The sequence below is a fragment of the Fusarium solani genome, assembly GCF_023522795.1.
Source record: "Fusarium solani strain SB1 chromosome Unknown bctg00000003_1, whole genome shotgun sequence".
NCBI classification, from domain to species: Eukaryota; Fungi; Ascomycota; class Sordariomycetes; order Hypocreales; family Nectriaceae; genus Fusarium; species Fusarium solani.
Window position 1 is genome coordinate 312,284 of NW_027072154.1, and position 17,373 is coordinate 329,656.

A 17,373-nucleotide genomic window follows, 5' to 3' on the forward strand; every position below is an offset into this window, starting at 1 on the left:
CGGACAGCCATGACCTGATGGCACTATTGAGAAACAAACCATGCAGACACGGGAGACAACCCTAAAGCATCCTTTTTGCTTCTTTTCCCTAGTTTTCCCTTTTATCTGGAAGAAGACCCACACGAATTCCAGGAACTGCAGGTCTACCACAGCGGATTGAGACCACGAGGAGCGACGTGCTGTTATGTATACCTCTTCTTTCGTCACACCCTCGGAGCCCTAGGACACCGAAGTCAAATTCGGGGACCTCCCAGCCCTTCATATATATATATCTCAATGTCTTGGAAGATAGCGGCCGCAATTAACATGAATAAGATGTGGGAGATTGACGAGCCTGTCCTGCCCGGCAGATTCAAGCGCACTCCTTGCTCACCAGTCTTGCCACAATCAGGGACAATGCGGGTTTGGTTTCCTCACAACGCTCTCTGCATGGAAACGAGATCAACAGAGAAATCCCGTAGTCGGTTTTTTTTAATGTGCAGCCTCGAGAAACCCCTCTGCTCATCGGCGGCGTCAAATTCAGCCTCGCCCAGCAACTGCAGAGTAGATCGTTGAGCCTCGACTATATACAGCCGTTTCTGCCTGCTTCACACACAACTCCCACATGAGACGTCGTCGGGACCATGAAGCGTCAACTCATCCTTGAATATAGTATAAGCTCCCAGCCCTGTTGTGTATACTATTGGGGTATTTGGTAGAGACGGGTGCAAACATCGACCTTGCGGATTGTTCAATCAGTTGATCCGTTGAGATGATCAAGAACAGAACGGAAGAGCGTTAGTTTTAACCCCCTGAACAAGAGCTGGGTTCCTGTTGGGCCGACCTGCATCATGGCTTTGTCCTCCTTTTCTTGGGAGCATGAAGAAAAGCCAGCACAAGCGGTGCCTCGGTTCCCTACCAGACAGCACCTCTGGTCCATCATGCTGCGCTTTGAGCGGAGGTTGGTGTCGAGTTCTTTCTTGAACACTCGAGTCATCGTCTTGTGGGTGCTGTGTTGCGACATTTGGAGTACGAACAGAAAGAGGGACAAAAGAGCCTTTGTTATATATACAAGACAGAACGAAAACCGTGAACATGACGGATGATGACCTTCCGATCAGGTCGGGGGATCATCCTCATGATATTCTCAACTTCGTCAATGGTGTATCAGGATGCGATGTGATATATCATCCACGTTCGGGTTGCCCTGGCATTGTTTGGCAGGAAACGACCCCCTCAGAGGAGTTCATCACGTCTTCGGACATGATGTCGCCTCATACATTCTGTTCGAGGAACAAGTGGATGATCAATTCGAAGCCGCCGCCGCCGCTCACAGCCTTGATCCGCCGCACAGGATCTGAGAGCATGGCTTCATCGGACTACAAATCCGAAAACAAATCTCGGAGTATATATCAGTTGAACGCAGGCTGTGGCGATCTCCGCACTTGCATCATGCCAGACCCGAGTCCAGGAGCGTGGTTCTGGGAGACATCCAGGATATAGACTATAACCCGCCCTACCCAGCGATACCACATCTTGTTTGGATGCTTGAGAATGTCTTTCGTTTTATGGGGTGTCTGCCTGGCCAGGACACTTGCTATCAACGCAATTCGGCGTGGGGTTCGGCCCTGGACAGACAAGCAACACATCCCAGAAGCCCGAGCAAGTCAATTTGGACAAGATCAAGACATCCATTGGTGGCACATCCTGTCGCTCTGCCACCACTCTCACGGCAATCCAGGGAGCTGGTGACAAGATAATGCCGAGTTTTAGCGGTCCTTCTTGAGGGGGATGTATCACCGCGACCATCCATGGCGCCTGGCGGATGAGGTTGAGCATCTGGACAGACGGAGGTTCCATTCATTACGAGGGTTTTACCGACAACGCATCGCCGTTTCTACTCTCCTTTTTTCTTACCTGCGGAATCAACTGAACAGACGCTGCCCGGGTCTCCGTTTGCCGTCAGACTTGAACTTGGCCCCTCCCCCCCAAATGGACGAGAACCTAAAGTCATCTGGCTCTCATTAGACTTGCGTCTAAAGTGCATCTAACTCTTTTCAGACTTTTATCCTTTATTATGTATATATTTAGACTATCCCTTGGTAACCCCAGGCGATGCGTATCACGGGGTAGGTGGCAGACATACATCCATACCAGGGCTTTATCATCCACCCGGACTGTGGACACGCTACTCGACCCATGGAGAATGCCAAAGCTTGAAAGGAGAGCAGCAGAGACAGGTCATACCTTTATATATTTCCACGCCCTACAAACGTTCTCAAAGCCCTTCGCCCTTTCGCCGCTGAGGTGCAGCACTTCAACCTTGTGTTTAACCTGATCGAGTCTGACGACACCCAGACTGAGACAACGATGACGACACTACGAGTTGGGACGGTTCTTATAGCGACGAGGTGTACTTGATGGACATGTATGACATCAACGGCTGGTCTGGCTTAATGTGGGAGTAAAATGGCCGGCGTGGGCAGATACCCTCAAACGTGCCATGCATGAGGCGCTGCATTACGGAAGCCACTCGATAGGCTCAATACTGGTCTGTCTCTTGACAAGGCCGTGATCGGGATCCGAAGACGTTTCGAATGATACAAGGTGGAAGAAGAATCCCCGCCACAAGTTAGACAGCTATATACCTTGACACCAGAGCTGGTGGAACAAGTCGTCGATGAGACAGTGGGACCTCTTGCCTCAGATCTTCTTCCCTGCTGAGGTTGAGTCCGAAAGGCCACCGGGGGCTTCCCATCCTCCTGGGGAAGAAGTATATTCGGCCGCCAAGCAGCGCGTACCAATCGAGCTAGCCGGGAGACGACGCAGACGCTCCATCTACACCACGAGCTGGACAGTTATATATATCTGGACGTCTTCATTTCTTAGCACCCGACCGTCAGCAGCCACAAGCGCTCCAATACAAAAGAAAGAAGTCGGAAACAATGGGCTCCCTCTGCGGAAAAGATTCCACGGAGCAGATCGCCTAGTCCAACCACGTCTGTATCCAGCGAGAGAACCATCGTAAACAGGAGGCCATGCGGAGATTCCACCTCCAGTACGAGTTGGACAGCTATATATATCTTGGCATCAGAGCTCATCGAGCTCCTGGTGAAAAGCAGACCGGGACTACACCATCTATATCAAAGCTATAGTGTGGATGGTTCACCCTTGTGGATCTCTTCACCGAGCCTCTTAGCTACCAGAGGACAGAAAGGGTACCGACGTCAACTATGGCTGCTCTCCTTCTGCCAATTGCCATAGGATTATTCCCCATTCACCCTATATAGAGTACGCACCGATCTTTGAGACGGAAAACGAAACGTTGCCAGCAAAAGCGCTGCAAACCCAAGTTTCCGGGTCACGCCGAGTCTCCAACTGCGAACGTTGACTGAGGCTATATAGATCACGATTCCATGAAAGCAGCGGCCAAGGGTAGGATTTACCGTTGTGTAGACACACTGGAGGGGAAACCAGGACAATTATGGTGGTGGATGAACATGTTCGACGACAGTGAAACATCACAACACCAAGACTCACATCACGACTTAATATTTAGATAACAATTTTATTCACTCCCAAGATAACCTGCTTCTCCCACTGAAGCTCCTAAAACATGGCTTTTGTCTTTATCGACCCATCAACACGAATAACGTGATGGCATCCATTCATCCCTCCCTCTGTGACAAGCCATCAACGTTGACAAGGCATTGGCAACCTCGGAAATAATAACAAAAGGTATATAAATCCCCCCACGTCCATGAATCCCAAAAACCTTAACAAAAAACGCCGACCCGCCCTTCCATGCATGCAGTCACTTCGTAACCATGTGTGTATGCGTAAAGTAAAACTATGCGACACCATCAACGCCAGAGGCTGTTTGTTTCGTCAGTCGTCCATGGCATGCGGCGGCCCAACTGTCGTGGATCCATCCATCCATGCAATCCTTCCTGTCTGCCTTCAATACCACTCACGGTTGGTAACCTGGCAGCACTCCCTAAGTTTCATCCTCGATCATAGCTCGGACCTCGGGCTCGTTGAGCAGGATACGCTTGCCAAGTTCCTCCGGGGGCTTGCCATCTCGAACAGCTCCAAAGTCGAGGATCTGCATCATGTTAGTCACTCTTCTATCACGCGGATCTGGTGTACTCAAACATACCTCGACATACGTCAGCTGATCCCGCTGGACAGCAGCCACACATCGTCTCTCGTCAAACTTGACCTGCCAGACGCCGCTGAGATCGCTCAGCAGGTCCTGGACGCACTCGCCAGTTCGGACGTCCCACATCTTGACCGTCTTCTCGCTGCCGCTAATAACTTTGCGGCCATCGTGCTGGAAACAGGTGATAGCCCCAGTATGTGCCATAAGAGTATTACGGCACCTGCCATTCTCGGGATCCCAGATACGAAGGGTAGAGTCCGCTGCCGCTGACACCAGTCGTTCATCTCGGAGATCAAGTAGACCGACGAGCAAGCTATGCCCCTCAAGTGTGTACAGGCAGGCGCCTGTAGCAAGATCCCAGATTTTGACCAGAGAGTCCATCGATCCGGAAATGCATCGGTTGCGTTCATGGTCGAGGACAACCGAGTACACCTTCTGAGAATGTCCGTGGAGTACGTGAAGAGCCTCGCCAGTGCTGATGCGCCAGACGCGGACGGTGCTATCGTAAGATCCACTGACGAGAGTGTCGCCATGAGCAGAGATGGCTCGAACCGAGTGAGTGTGGCCAGCGAGGACGCGAATGAAGTAGGGGCAGTCCGACTCGTGAGCCGGGGGCCCGGTTTGGATGTATCGACGAGACCCGACCTCTGGAAGACGCCAGACTCGAAGTTGGCTGTCTCGGGAGCCGGTGATAATCAGAGGCTTCTCGGGCTGCATAATGGGGCTGCCGCTGGAATCTCTGCCCGTCTCGGTAGGCATCAGGATCTGCAGGCAACGCACAGTGCTAGTGTGCCCATAGAAGACCTGCTGACAGAGCCCCCGTTCAATATCCCACACGCGAACAGATCGATCGGTACTACCAGAAACGAGCATGTTGCCTTCGTACTGCAAGGCCCAGACGCCACCCTCGTGGCCCTCCAGCTTCTTGCGGAGCTTGCCAGTCTTGGTGTCGTAGATGTGAATGAGGGTATCGTCGCTACCTGTGATGATCTTGTCCTCGTCGAACTGGAGGCAAGTGATGACGTGACGAGGGTGAGCAGCGAACGCGACGTGCCCGGGCTTCACCTCGCCGCTGGTCCAACTCTTACGGATCATGTGGTGACGGCGGTACAAAGACTTGAAGAGGTGCAGCTCGCGGAGACTGGGCAGTCCAAGCTGGGGGTCAGGCACGGCGGCGGCTGCGGCATTAGCAGCAGACAGAGGGCCCTCCGACTTGTGCTGTTTGGCCTCAGGCTGGGCTTTGTCGTCACGGGTCACTGCCTCCTGAGCGCTGGCGCGTCGCTTGGATCTCTCGGCAGCCGAATAAGTGTTGAGAGCTCTCTTCCGCTTGGAAGCCCGCGACTTGGAAGCTGTTTCCTGTCGGAGATTTCGAGTGAGCTCGTGCTCAGTCGAAGTCAGTCGGTTTCGCATGCTCAGGTCCTTCTCGTAGCCGGAAGCGCCAACAGGATCCTGCCAGCCCCAGCCTTGAAGGATGGCCTTCTGAAGCTCACCGGGAGGCAGAGTGTAGCCATCACGGTCAAACAGCTCCTTCCAGCCAGTTTCGTTTCGGTCAACAATGTTACGCCAGTGCTTGGAAACCTGGGCGGCTCGGCAGAGATCGCGGTGGTCGAGGTGGGACAAGACGGTGTAGCCAAGCTCCAGAGGCAGCTGTCGAAGAAAGTCGCACTTCAGAGCAGGGTTGACAGCGTTGGCAACAACTCGGAGGGTAGGTCGAGGGCAGCGGCGAAGGAACTGGTACATCATGAAGGTCTTCATCTCCGTCTTCATCGAATCGAAAGCCTCCAGCAGGGTTTGCGTGTCGACCACAAGAGGTTGGCCAGACGAATCGGTTCGGGCAAGGGCATAGCTGTCATGAGATTGGCCAGCGCGGACCAGGGCTGTCGAAGCACCGTCCTCGGTCAACTGTGATTCATCGACCCAGGTGGACGGGTCCGTGTGGGAGGTCTGGAAGCTGGACTGGGGGTCTTCCTCGTCTTGGTCGGCGGTGTGTAGCTGAGCGGCTGCAAGTGTCGGAGACAATCTAGGACTAGGGAGACTGGCATCCTGAGCGGTAACAACGTCGATGCTCGGCCGGGGGTTGAATGGTCTTAGCGGCTGGTGGAGAGATCCATCGACGTCGGCGAAAGGCTCAGCGTCGGCATCAGTAATCGGTGGGGTGGCCACATTGCTGCTGAAGACTGTGTGGGAGTCGCTCTCTACAGGACTGGTGGCCTCGTAGTGAGGGCTTTGTGCGGACGACGAAGCCTCAGGTGAGTGATGTCGTTCGAGATGAAGCGATCGTCTTCGAGCTGACCGATCAGCTGCTCCAACGACTTCTGATGTATCGGGAGTGGCCAGGAAGCCTGAGGAGCCCCGGGGTAATCTTTCTGTCGGATCACGGCGGCTGGAGCTGTGGGCGATGGAGCGTCGGAGCTTATCCGACACGGCGTTGAGCTGGGTGGATCGGGCGGGTCGTGGAGAAGGGTTCGAAGTTGGAGCCGAAGAATCGGGAGATTCGATGGGACTTGTCCGAGATGCACGAGCACGGCGAGGGTAGCCTTCTGATGGGGACTGGGATCGATGCTTGGGTATCCGGGTGAGGGGAAGGTTCTCTTGAGGGGACTCAGCCTTGAGGCTTGGAGCATATCGTTCGTTGGTATACCGCGTCATCTGCAAAGTGTTAGTGGCGCACTCTGTGGTGAGGTTATTCCATTTTCCAGGCAAGCCACCGTCCAAATGAAGTAGGGCATCGCAAAACGTACCTGCTGGCCTATAGACCGCTCCTCTTCGTCGTCATCTTCGATCTCATTCGTTCCAGGCATGTTGTACGAGAACTGAATCAGCTCGGGAGGTGTGGGCTTCATGGCGAGCGGGTATTCCTTGGTATCGAGATTCTCGAGAGGGACGGGATCGCGAACAAATACGTGGGGGAACTTTCGGGTGAGGCGAGTCGTGGTTGTAACGGTCTTTGTCTCGACGCACTCGCTCACTTCGAGCTGGAAGCGACGAGAGCGGTTCTGGGAGCCTTCCGAGATGTTCACCGAGACTGTTTGCGTAGGTTTAGGATGCCGAGGCTCGAGGGCCTGGCTTGATGGTGAGGGTGTCATGGTTCGTGTTTGTGCAGATGTTTGTCGTGACTGGCACGATCGGGTTGTCGAGTACGCGGCTCGGCAACGTGCCTAGATGGACAGAAAGGGTAAGTGAATGAACTATCGTCAAAATCGACAAGCTTGGACGATGAAGAAGACCCGGGAAGATCCAAAACGTTTGCCGTGCAGCGTGGAGGTGCGTACTTGTATGTGTCAGGTTGCCAGTGGTAGGATGGCAATGAATGGCCGACCAACGGAGCGTCTCACACGGGCCGACGATCGAATATGTACCGTGAAATGCGACCGATATCGAACACGTCGACTATAACCGGAATATGGGATCGAGAAGACCCCAAAATGCGCGAGGGACGAAGAAGCCTCTTTAGAAACCGGGGGGCAAGCCAGATATCGACCACGATGTCGACGCTGGAAGGCTCCGGAGATGTAAGCAGGCCTCGGGGCCCGGGGGGCGAAGAAGGGGACCACACGATCAAGATGTGGAACCGGGGATATCGAAGCCGATGGAGAAGATCGTAGGGAGAACGGTCGAGGGAAGGGTTGGAGACGGGCTCGTCACACGCGTGCGTTGGGTTGCGTGCGCGAAAGGCTGGGGGAGGAGAGAGAAGGGCAAGGGCGAGCAGAACAAGGGAGCGGTTCGGTAAGGCAGGAGAAGAAGGGGAAAGAAAGAAAAAAGGGGAGAAGAAAACGACAAGAGAAACCACGAAGGACCAACCCAATTTCTGTCTGTCCTGTCCTGTCCGAGTGGGTTCGTGAGTTGCTGACAGAACGAGGCTTTGGTGAGAGGGAAGATCTGGTGGTGCAGGCTGATGTGACGGAGGAGTTGGTCTCTCTCTGGGTCTCTGGTCGATGTGGGTTTGCTTGGTGGAACTGGCACTGGGAGGCGTGGGGCTAGGCCGCGGTAGGTCTAGCGCAGGGAGGGTACAACAAGCACCGCATTCCCATTCCCCTCTGAGAGGCGGTTCTTTCACAGGGTCTAGCCTGACGCTACGGGGACGCCATTGGCTGGGAGTGCAGCTGCATTCAGGGAAGGGGGCCGAGAGTCCACTGTACTGGCACTGGCAGTGGCCATGCTGCTCCGCACGTCTTCCAAGGGGTTTTCCTGGGCAGAAGAGGTACTGGTACAATTCAAGGAAGTGCCCACCAACTTTTTCTCTACGGGCTGCCGACTCGCACGCAGCAGGGCCTTTTACTCAATGACAGTGGCCTGTCGTTTTTTTCTACCAATACGCGGTCCAGTCTCTGATGCAGGAGAAGGAAGACGCGACAGGGTTCGGCCAACAAGACGCACCAAGCCTGGGCATTTGCTTCGTAAGAAGCCCGACCTGGGGCTCGGTTAAGGCTACGATACGGCTACGGCCGAGACTCGATTCCTTGGAAGTAACTTGGCCGGGGGGATTGATTTGGGGTTAGTCAGCTTCAAACCCTCGATTCCAGACGGGGATATTTTGTGGCTGCAAGTGGCTGAGTCTTTGTCGATCAGAAACCTGTTCTTAGAATTTTGAATTCTTCCGTAGAACAAATTGAATGGATCTTTGTTCTTCCAAAGAGGGAAATTATCGTTTTTTTTTCTTCCTCACAAATGAGGCTTCGCATGCATTCATTTCTCCCCTTTGAGATGGAAATCTCCGTTTAGAGAGTGCTCTGTGCTCTCTTCGGCAGCGCCGCTTTTCTTTGACTGTGGCTTGTCCCGATTTAGACCACGACGAGTCTCAAGATCTCTCTTCCTTTTCCTCTTGCAAAATAGGTAAATTCGGAACTTGATTACACTGCCCCTTCACGTGACCCCCTCCGAGTTTCACCAGTCCCCCGTATCCGGGTCGGCGGCGGGGCGCAGTGCCGTTCTGAATCCGGGGAGGGGGGTTTATATTAAGACACAGGAGGCTTGTCTGTGGGGATTGGAGATGGGAACAGGGAGCCTCAATCGACGCGCTCAGCTCAGCGAGACTGTAATTGCAAAAATCGATTTGCTGTCATTTATTCGACGAGGGAGAGAATGTCAACAGATCGACATTGCACGAACCTGAAACCGCCTCCTGGCCTGTCAACCCTCGCTTTTGTCCCATGATGGAGACCCGGCCTGGTAGGGCTCTTTCCAGGGCTCTGGTCCGACGCTCCCTGGTTCGTCTCGTTCCTCGGCCAATAACCCATTCTGTCTCACCGAGAACCGATTATCTCAAGTGAATCTTGTTCCCCTTAGAAAAGCATCCCGTGCCCTCTCCCGCTGGCCATTTTCCGTTACCAGAATACCTCGGGAATAACCCGGTCCGGATCGGCGCCCGTCTTCGGCCGCAACCGATTTGGCCGCTTCTCCGCCACATGGCCTGTCGTCTGCTTGAATTTCTTTTTCGCCTCCTCACGTGCCCTCATCATGGGTTAGTCAGCATCATCATCATGCCCAGAACAGGCATGCCGTCGGCGGAACCGAGTTGCCGCACCGGACCATCCATTCTTTTGGCGAGTGCCGTTGCGCGTGGCCCGATGGAGTGAAGTTCTTTGATGTGAAGATGGTCAGGCAATTTAATCCTTTGGAGTGTGACCTAGGCTTGCTTATACCGTGATGATCAACCGGAATAATTACAGACATGCCATCAAAGAGTGACTTGCCATCAAGGCGTGTCCACGCAGTGTACCCCACATCTTTCATCCCGACTTGACGTTATGACGATGCCATCAGAGACATGATGGACGACTATTCACGCGCAAGAATGACCATTAATACCATTGACTTATACCGTTGACACTATGCCAGTAAAACATCGCTTTTGCCAAACACATTCTGTACCCAATGACATCTACACCCATCCCATCATGCCAAATGCTCTATATGGTATCCAATATCCTAAACAAATGCGCTCCCAATTCCAACCCACCCAAGATGCAACCATGCCTCATGAGATATAAACCGGCATTCGACTCCCCAGCAGTTCCCCCTTGCTCACCTGCACGTCGAGCTTGTTAAAGTCGTGCAGCATCAACCAGCAAATCATCCGGAACATGAGCGTGCACCACACGTCGTCATGTGACACCTCCTGGATGCTCAACGGGAGGAGGCTCTGCTTCTCATGGTCCTCGGTCAACGCCACAGAGTCACCCGCAGCGCTGCGGGGCCTCTCTGCCAGGGACGACCGTCCGTTCGGGATGGATGTGGTCAGCGGCGGCGGTACCTCGTTGACCGTTTGTGGCGGCGCAACCGGCCGCGTCGGAGAGGGCCCCCGCTCAGTGCCGCGGATGCTGCTCGCCAGGGTTTGTCCGGTGCCTTGTCTCCGGAAGCCGTATCCTGGAGGAGCTCCCGCGGGAGGAGCGACGAGACTCGCCCTTCGGTGGTCCGTTGATCGTGTTGCCCGGCTGATGACGCTGGGACGGATGACGTAAAAGTAGACTTCCATGAAAATGTGCTGTCGCTCATCCGGGCTGGCTTCGTGCATGTCCTCAAACCCGTTGGGTGTGACTCTGGGTTGTCCGTCCCGTCGCGAGCCTTGAACCAAGGGGCTCCAATCGGCATGTAGAGAAGAGTTGTCTGAGCGGTCATCACCGTTGAGAAGACGGAGCACCTCTTGGATGTGAGACCGCAGAACATCTTGAACAATTTCTCGACGTGCCGTCTGCACCTCCGTCTCGTGGCCTGCCTTCCCTAATTGAAGCTCTGGCGGCGGTGTCATGGCGTCAGTCTCCTTGGCTGTCAGTACACGGTCGCACTCGTCGATAGCTTCGTGAAGTGCCTTGAGCAAGCACATCTTCTTCCTGAGGTCCTGGTCCTTGTGGAGTTCCAGAATGTTTTCAGTGTGTTGCCTAATTCTCTCGATGAGATTCATATTCCGGTGTACTATAGGCAATCCTTCAGGGACCAGGTCCCGATATGCCTCCATCACCTTGATGAGTGACACTGAACGCTTATCCCAGCGATCCGGTGTCGGGTTCGGGATATGAGTGTACATGGTGTCCTTGATATGAAACGTGCGGCTCAACATGCCCAGAATCTCGAATGACACTGAACTCTGTTAGAAGGGGTCATCTGTGATGGGCACCATGACTTACCAGGGAACAAATGCGAAGTATGCTTCTCAGGATCCTTGAACGCCCGAACAGCATTGTTGTTGCATCCAATGCGAACCAGAGTCTGAGAAATCTCCGCCTGAGTTGCCAATTGAAGGAAAGCTAAGTTCTCAGGGTCGTCTTCAGGAAACCGTAGACGTCGCTTATCCAGCGTCACACTGTAGATGGTGGACACATAACCAAAGCAGAGCTCCTTGACCTCATCGACTGGGATCACTCGGTTGGCTTCGAAGCGACTCCTGCCGTAGATGCTAAAGTTGAACATCAAGCCAAGGTCGGCCACCTTTTCTCCCAGGACCATGAAGCCATTGCCCTCAGCACGGTAACGGTCGCGCTTCCGGTCAAACTCTTTCCAGTAGATGCCCAGAGCAGCAACCATCTCGACCAGATGGCACATGGTAGTTGTAGCGTACGGACGAGCAATGGTAGAGGGCATCGTATCCCAGCTCTTGCGTTTACGCTGAAGAGCCACTGTTAATGTATGGGCATCTTTCAAGGTGGGAGGGTTCTCGGCGAGGTTGTTCAGCGGCGTCTGGTCAGTCGGAGGTCCGATCTTCTTCTTCATCTCGTCGTACTGGCTCTTCTGCCACTTTTCCGACTCATGTTCCATGCGCTGTACGGCGCTGAGGAGCAATGTCCAGGAAGCACGCTCATTATCGGCAGTGTGAACGCGTTCTCTGGGTGTCTTTTGGGCATATTCGTTCCGCTCGTTGATATCCAGCTCTGACCAAGTGTTTTCGAGACTCTGTTCGGTTCCATCGAGGAAGTAAATCTCGGCACCGAGGATAGGACCATGCTTGTTGTCTGGAGGGGAGACAAAGATGACAGGGGCCTCGAATTCGACCTCGAAGCGGAGCTCGTCCCAGGAGAAGCGACGGGACTTGCTCAGGGCCCATTTCCCCATGACCTTTTCATTGCATTGAGAGTATCCGGCAGCAGAGGCGTAGTATTGTTGCATGACCTGCATGAAGGTCGCTACCAGAGCGACCAGGGAGACGATCAGAGCCACGATGGCCACGATGACCTCGGGGTCGTCGTTGGTTTTGGACGCCATGGTGTAGGTATTCGCAGGTCTGGTTCGATATCGAGGCTTCTGGCAATGCACGACACGTTTAGGGGTCGGGAGGGTGCTGCTGACGATCTGGGGACGTATACTACAGCTCCAACGGTCGACAATGGGAGGTCCGATCTCGAGGCGCAAATCGAGGAGCAAAAGGGTCAAACCGCGACGATAGGGAAAAACGATTCGTGAAGCAGTCGTCGCGATGGCACAGCAATCGCAGAGCAGTACCAAGAGCGAGACCTGCTGAATATCAATCAAGGCCAAGCCATCATGCAGCAGCAGCAGAAAAAAGTAGAGTCAGGAGGGCTCCAGAGATCAACGGAAAAGAGAGAAGAGCGCAGAGCCTCGTTTGAACATCCAATTCTCCAGGTCCCCCAGCTTCCCAGGACACGGCCCGCTGAACGGAACAGGGGGTGCCAGAGAAGCGCCACAAGGCTCAAGATGACCCAGGGCGTTATTGGATCGACAGGCTAATTGGGCTCCAGCTGTGTGCTGCCCTGGTTCGCAAACGGGCCGCACGGGGTCGAAGGTGCAGGGAGGCGGAGCATCATATTGGGGTCCAAAGCTGCAGGAGGAGTCGGAGGTCGAGGATGAAGAAGGCAGAAGAGGCATCACGGCCGTGGTAAGGCGAGATGAAAGTTGCAGTTGAATTGACCAAGGGATGAAACCTTTGACCTGAACACGTTCGTGACCCGACGGGATGACGTCGCAGCGGGAGCATCCTTATCCAATGCGCCAAAGTTTAGCGGTTTGGCCCTGGAACGGATCCATTCCATCAGTGGACGCGGGGCTCGGGCGCTAAGTCAAGCAGCACCTCAGCCACAGCGCCCGAGTGGTCCACCAACGATAGACGACTTTTGGTGAACGCGATCATGGATGATGCCTCTTAACAAACGGGTTAAGGATCAGGTCATGCAGGGTTTGTTTATTGGTGAATGTATGACTCGCGAGATGATCGCCTTTGTGATGGACGAACTCTTTTACCCAGCGTGATCCCTAAGGCACTCCATCGTTACAACACCTTTGCAACATGACTTGTCGCCAAGAGTAAGCCCTTTCAGCCTCTCAGCAAGTACCACACTCAAGCCAAAAAGATGGGAAATTCTCTGCCACTTTCATCTCCCAAAGACAAGGAACCTCTTCCTCGCTTCTGTAGGCCCCTGTCTGGCCCCCAATGCAACGGCGGCAAGCGTGCATCCATGGAGGCCATCTTCAACAAACAGGACAGGTCTTTATCAGTGGCCCTCTTCTTTCTGAATGGATGTTTTGTGCCGCGTATTGACATTGTGGCTCAGCAATGTTTGCCTAGCTTTGATGGAGTAACTGAAGCGAATGTCTCAGCTCCTCTCCGAGATCTTTCTTATCTTGTGCCAAATGTAAGCTTAACTTCCCCTTTCACGTCTAAACCAGGCAGACTTCACAGACTCGGTGAGCCAATTCACACACCCTCATCTGCAGCTGATGCCTAGAGATGGCCTCAACACGCAATGCATGTGTCTACAACTTGCCGCTCCGCCCAAAGTTCCGCTCCCCATCAACCGCCAAGGCAACATGATTGCTCAGCGCCACGACATCCCCCGCTCTATCAAAGATGACCACCTCGGCGTCGTATCTCCCGTTCCGCACCGACTTGGCAGCCACGCGGATCCTCAGCCACTCCTCGCCCTCCTTTGGAAGCGCCTTCTTCACCTCGAGGCTCATGGTGACGGTCGGATACCAGAATTTCTTGTCAAACGCGAATCCTCCTTCGGGGATTGGTGCGTCTGGATCCGTCGGTCGGAACGTCTCGACGAGGAGTGGCGGTCCTGTGTCGGCGACGTAGCCTAGAGATGAGGTTGTGAAGCGCTCACCGCTGGCCATGCGCATCCACAGGTCGTACGTAGCCAGGAGTGGACTCTGTTTCTTGGGCGTGTAGAGCTCCACATTGTCAAAGATGCGTAAAAAGTCCATAATCACGAGTTGTAACTTTTTCCAGTTTGGATCTCCATTAGTTGAGAGCCTCTCCAAATCCACAGGCGGAGGGGGCTCCTTGATCTCGAACCCCGTCGGTAAGGTAACGCCCTTTTCAAGTTCAAGCCTCGTATTGGTGATGTACGCCACAACCATCTTCTTAGACTTGTCAGAAATCCATGGGCTGGCAGAAGTGAGGCCCTCTTGATAGAGTGTAACATGAACCACAGACGTGGCACGGCCTGTTTTGACCTCCTCAACGACGAGGACAGCTGGCCCAGCGTGCGTCGCGTTGAGGAACTGCCAATGTCCCGCAAAGGGATCTGGCTGGTTCCTGGGCGTCAAATACGCGCTTGCGACACGAAGAAAGATGGACGCGACATAGCCGCCGTTAGGAACTGTTGACGTGTGAGCTATGCCTGTCAAATAAGTAGTGGCGTTTACCTGTTCCGACGCAGAATGGCTTGGTGAGAGTGGCTGCAAATGTGGTTGCATCGAGCTGTGTCACCCGCGAGTCTATCTCGAGTGATGGTTGTTTTGTCATTTTTAGAGATATCACTTTGTAATGGACTATGCGATATGCAACTCAATTAAGCGGTGTCTGGCTGTATTTATCGTCTCATCCGGCCCCGGTGAACTTCAGCTGCTCGACTTCATTCGGGGTGATAGCCGAGCCGAGGCATTGCACCATTTGAGCGGGTTGCAAGGATGCCGAGATCTAGAGCCGACACTCTATTACCATCCTAGCTATACAATCTTGACTGTCCTTACCTATTCGCGTCCATCTATGCTTCACTACGAATGATCGTAGCTGAAGCAGCATGCCTTCATCTAAAGAATGGCCGCCGCAGTCCCCTTGATTGCCTCCCTCTCCGCCTCACTAAGCTCAAGCTTGCCATGTCCAATAACAGCCTGGAGGAAATCAACCCGAGCAGCCTCAGACTCGAGCACCTTCTCAAATACCTTCTCACCGTTGCGCCTCAGCTTGGCCGTGTTGCCCTCCAGTATCAGCTGGCCATCCAGCGGAACATTCCTGCATTGATCCGTGTTCAACACCTTTAGTGTACCGTTGTCGTCGACGACTACATCCTCCGAGGTCACGAACCGTGTTGCGATTAGTCTCTGGACAAAGATGCTTGTCAGAGTCGTCGACGGCTTGAGGTTCATGATCTGGATGTCCTCGGGGAGGAATTCGACGTCGGTGAAGCAGTACATGGGCGTCCAGTTGGCCGTAGGCTCCAGCTTCTGCTCGTAAATCCAGAACTTGGCTTCCTGATTCAAAGCCTGAGGTATGGGAGCATGTCTGAGTCTCATCTTGGCCTGGCCCAGGTGGTCAACCTCATCCTCGGTACCGTCCATGCCGAGAGGGAAGATTGGGCCATTTGAGCCAAAGCCGACGTCCGCCACGAACTTGTTCCCGTGTACGGTGACGATATTGACACAGTGATCAAATCCCCCGAACCTTCCGAAGTTAGGATTGTATACCCTCGAGCCAGCCATGTAAGCGTCGAAGCCGAGGTTCAGCAAGATGGTGTTGAACAAGGTGTTCTGCTCCATGCAGTATCCGCCACGTCCCCGAACCACCATCTTGTCAAAGAGGAACTTTGGCTCGACATTGATGACACGATGCCATGAGTAGTGCAGGGAGATGTTCTCAAAGGGAACGCTCCTCAGGTGAAATCGTTGGAGGAGGAGGAGAGCCTTCAACTGCTCAGTGGGAGACAGCGACTTCAAGACATCTCTGTCCAGGGTAGCGCGAGACTCTTGAGGCAAACGGATGCGGTCAAAGTATTGGCCCAGTTGAGCCTTGCTCAGCTCGTAGAATTTGGGGTCTCCCATGTTGCGTAGATGGTTCTTTGCGTCTCTTGATGTCAAAGGTAGATCCCATTCATGACGACACCTCTTGGATTAAATAGTCTCGGGCTCCATCTGGGAAGGCTTCTGACTTGTCCAAATCGGGGCGTGACCAGAACAAGTGGAACAGGTTGCTTAGAGAGCTTCATTATTAATGTCCGTATTATATATATTGACAATCAATCACCTCTGCTCCAAGCCAAGAATTGATTCCATCACTCCTATTGTCTCCCGTCTCGGCGTTGTCTCGTAAGCCGGGGAGATTTGCCCGACTTCCACATTGATTCGCTGGTTGAAGTTGAGTTTGAAGCTTACCTTTGTACCTGGACACGCAGACACGGTACCTGCACGCGACCATATTTCGTATTTAGCATGAACGAAAGGATATGACCTCACTATCCTAGGTAGATTGAGAAAAATGGCAATGCGGAATATCATTAGAGAATCTGATATTTTATAAGTCTTCTGCCGATTATTTCATCAACTTTGTTGCATTTCTGCAGGCATCCATCCTTTGGGGGTCAAATGTTTATGCCTTTGTCCTTGAGCCGCACCCCTGTTTACTCGGGTACCCTTCCCACCATCCGTCCAGCTTTTGGGTGCTGACCACTTGACAAAGAACGGCGATGATTCACTTTCCCGATATCGGCCTCCCTCAGGCCTATCATCTGGAGTGAATAGCTATGAAGCATCTTATGAACTGAGGGTGGAATGATTGCTGAGCTTACCCTGTGCATCCGGATGTCATCCATCAGTGAGTTCATGGGATAGAGTATTTGACATCAGTCTCACCAACAAAGAGGCTTAAGATGTATCTTTGCATAAGTGAATAACTGATCTACGCGGTAAAAGCCACCTATCTTTCCAAAGTCCCTTTGAGCTGATGCTGTCAAGATATTGCCTAGCGATCTGCCCTACGAAACCATCTCCCACGCCAATCTGGGGTCGCCTCCACTGTAATAAATTAGCATTCAGCCTTACGGCCCCTAGAACGTTTCCCGTTTAGTGGGGTCGATGCTTAGGCTTCCTTGGTGGGCATTGGATGGATCTTTGGGAACTGGTGAAAGGCGCAGCACAGAGGCTCATTTAAACCTTCCATCACTCCAAGGCCTCCGACTCACCGGCCAACTTGATGGAAGCTCAAACCGGCCTGAGTCACCGGCAACAAACACCTTCCGACTAAAGGATGTGGAAATGAGCAGGCGCGGTCGAGGTGAATGTCA

At 53.4% G+C, this 17,373-nt stretch overlaps 4 protein-coding genes across 4 annotated transcripts; all 4 read right to left on the bottom strand.

The window, feature by feature from the left end:
- Window positions 1–3,976: 3,976 nt before the first annotated feature.
- On the bottom strand, window positions 3,977–7,227 carry MRS44_005651 (uncharacterized protein; the record flags this gene model as incomplete). Its single annotated transcript, XM_046270420.2, has 3 exons — window positions 3,977–4,084; window positions 4,139–6,790; window positions 6,883–7,227. The coding sequence occupies 3 exons, from the start codon at window positions 7,225–7,227 to the stop codon at window positions 3,977–3,979; spliced, it is 3,105 nt and encodes a 1,034-aa protein (XP_046140796.2).
- A 2,891-nt stretch (window positions 7,228–10,118) lies between these two features.
- Window positions 10,119–12,337, bottom strand: MRS44_005652 (uncharacterized protein; the record flags this gene model as incomplete). The annotated part of the gene is made up of 2 exons (XM_046278165.2): window positions 10,119–11,218; window positions 11,266–12,337. 2 exons carry the CDS (start codon window positions 12,335–12,337, stop codon window positions 10,119–10,121), a joined length of 2,172 nt encoding a protein of 723 aa, XP_046140795.2.
- Window positions 12,338–13,843: 1,506 nt separating this feature from the next.
- On the bottom strand, window positions 13,844–14,840 carry MRS44_005653 (uncharacterized protein; the record flags this gene model as incomplete). The annotated part of the gene is made up of 2 exons (XM_046270100.2): window positions 13,844–14,694; window positions 14,741–14,840. The coding sequence occupies 2 exons, from the start codon at window positions 14,838–14,840 to the stop codon at window positions 13,844–13,846; spliced, it is 951 nt and encodes a 316-aa protein (XP_046140794.2).
- A 287-nt stretch (window positions 14,841–15,127) lies between these two features.
- On the bottom strand, window positions 15,128–16,135 carry MRS44_005654 (uncharacterized protein; the record flags this gene model as incomplete). The annotated part of the gene is made up of 1 exon (XM_046274775.2): window positions 15,128–16,135. The coding sequence occupies one exon, from the start codon at window positions 16,133–16,135 to the stop codon at window positions 15,128–15,130; it is 1,008 nt and encodes a 335-aa protein (XP_046140793.2).
- Between the last annotated feature and the right edge of the window lie 1,238 nt (window positions 16,136–17,373).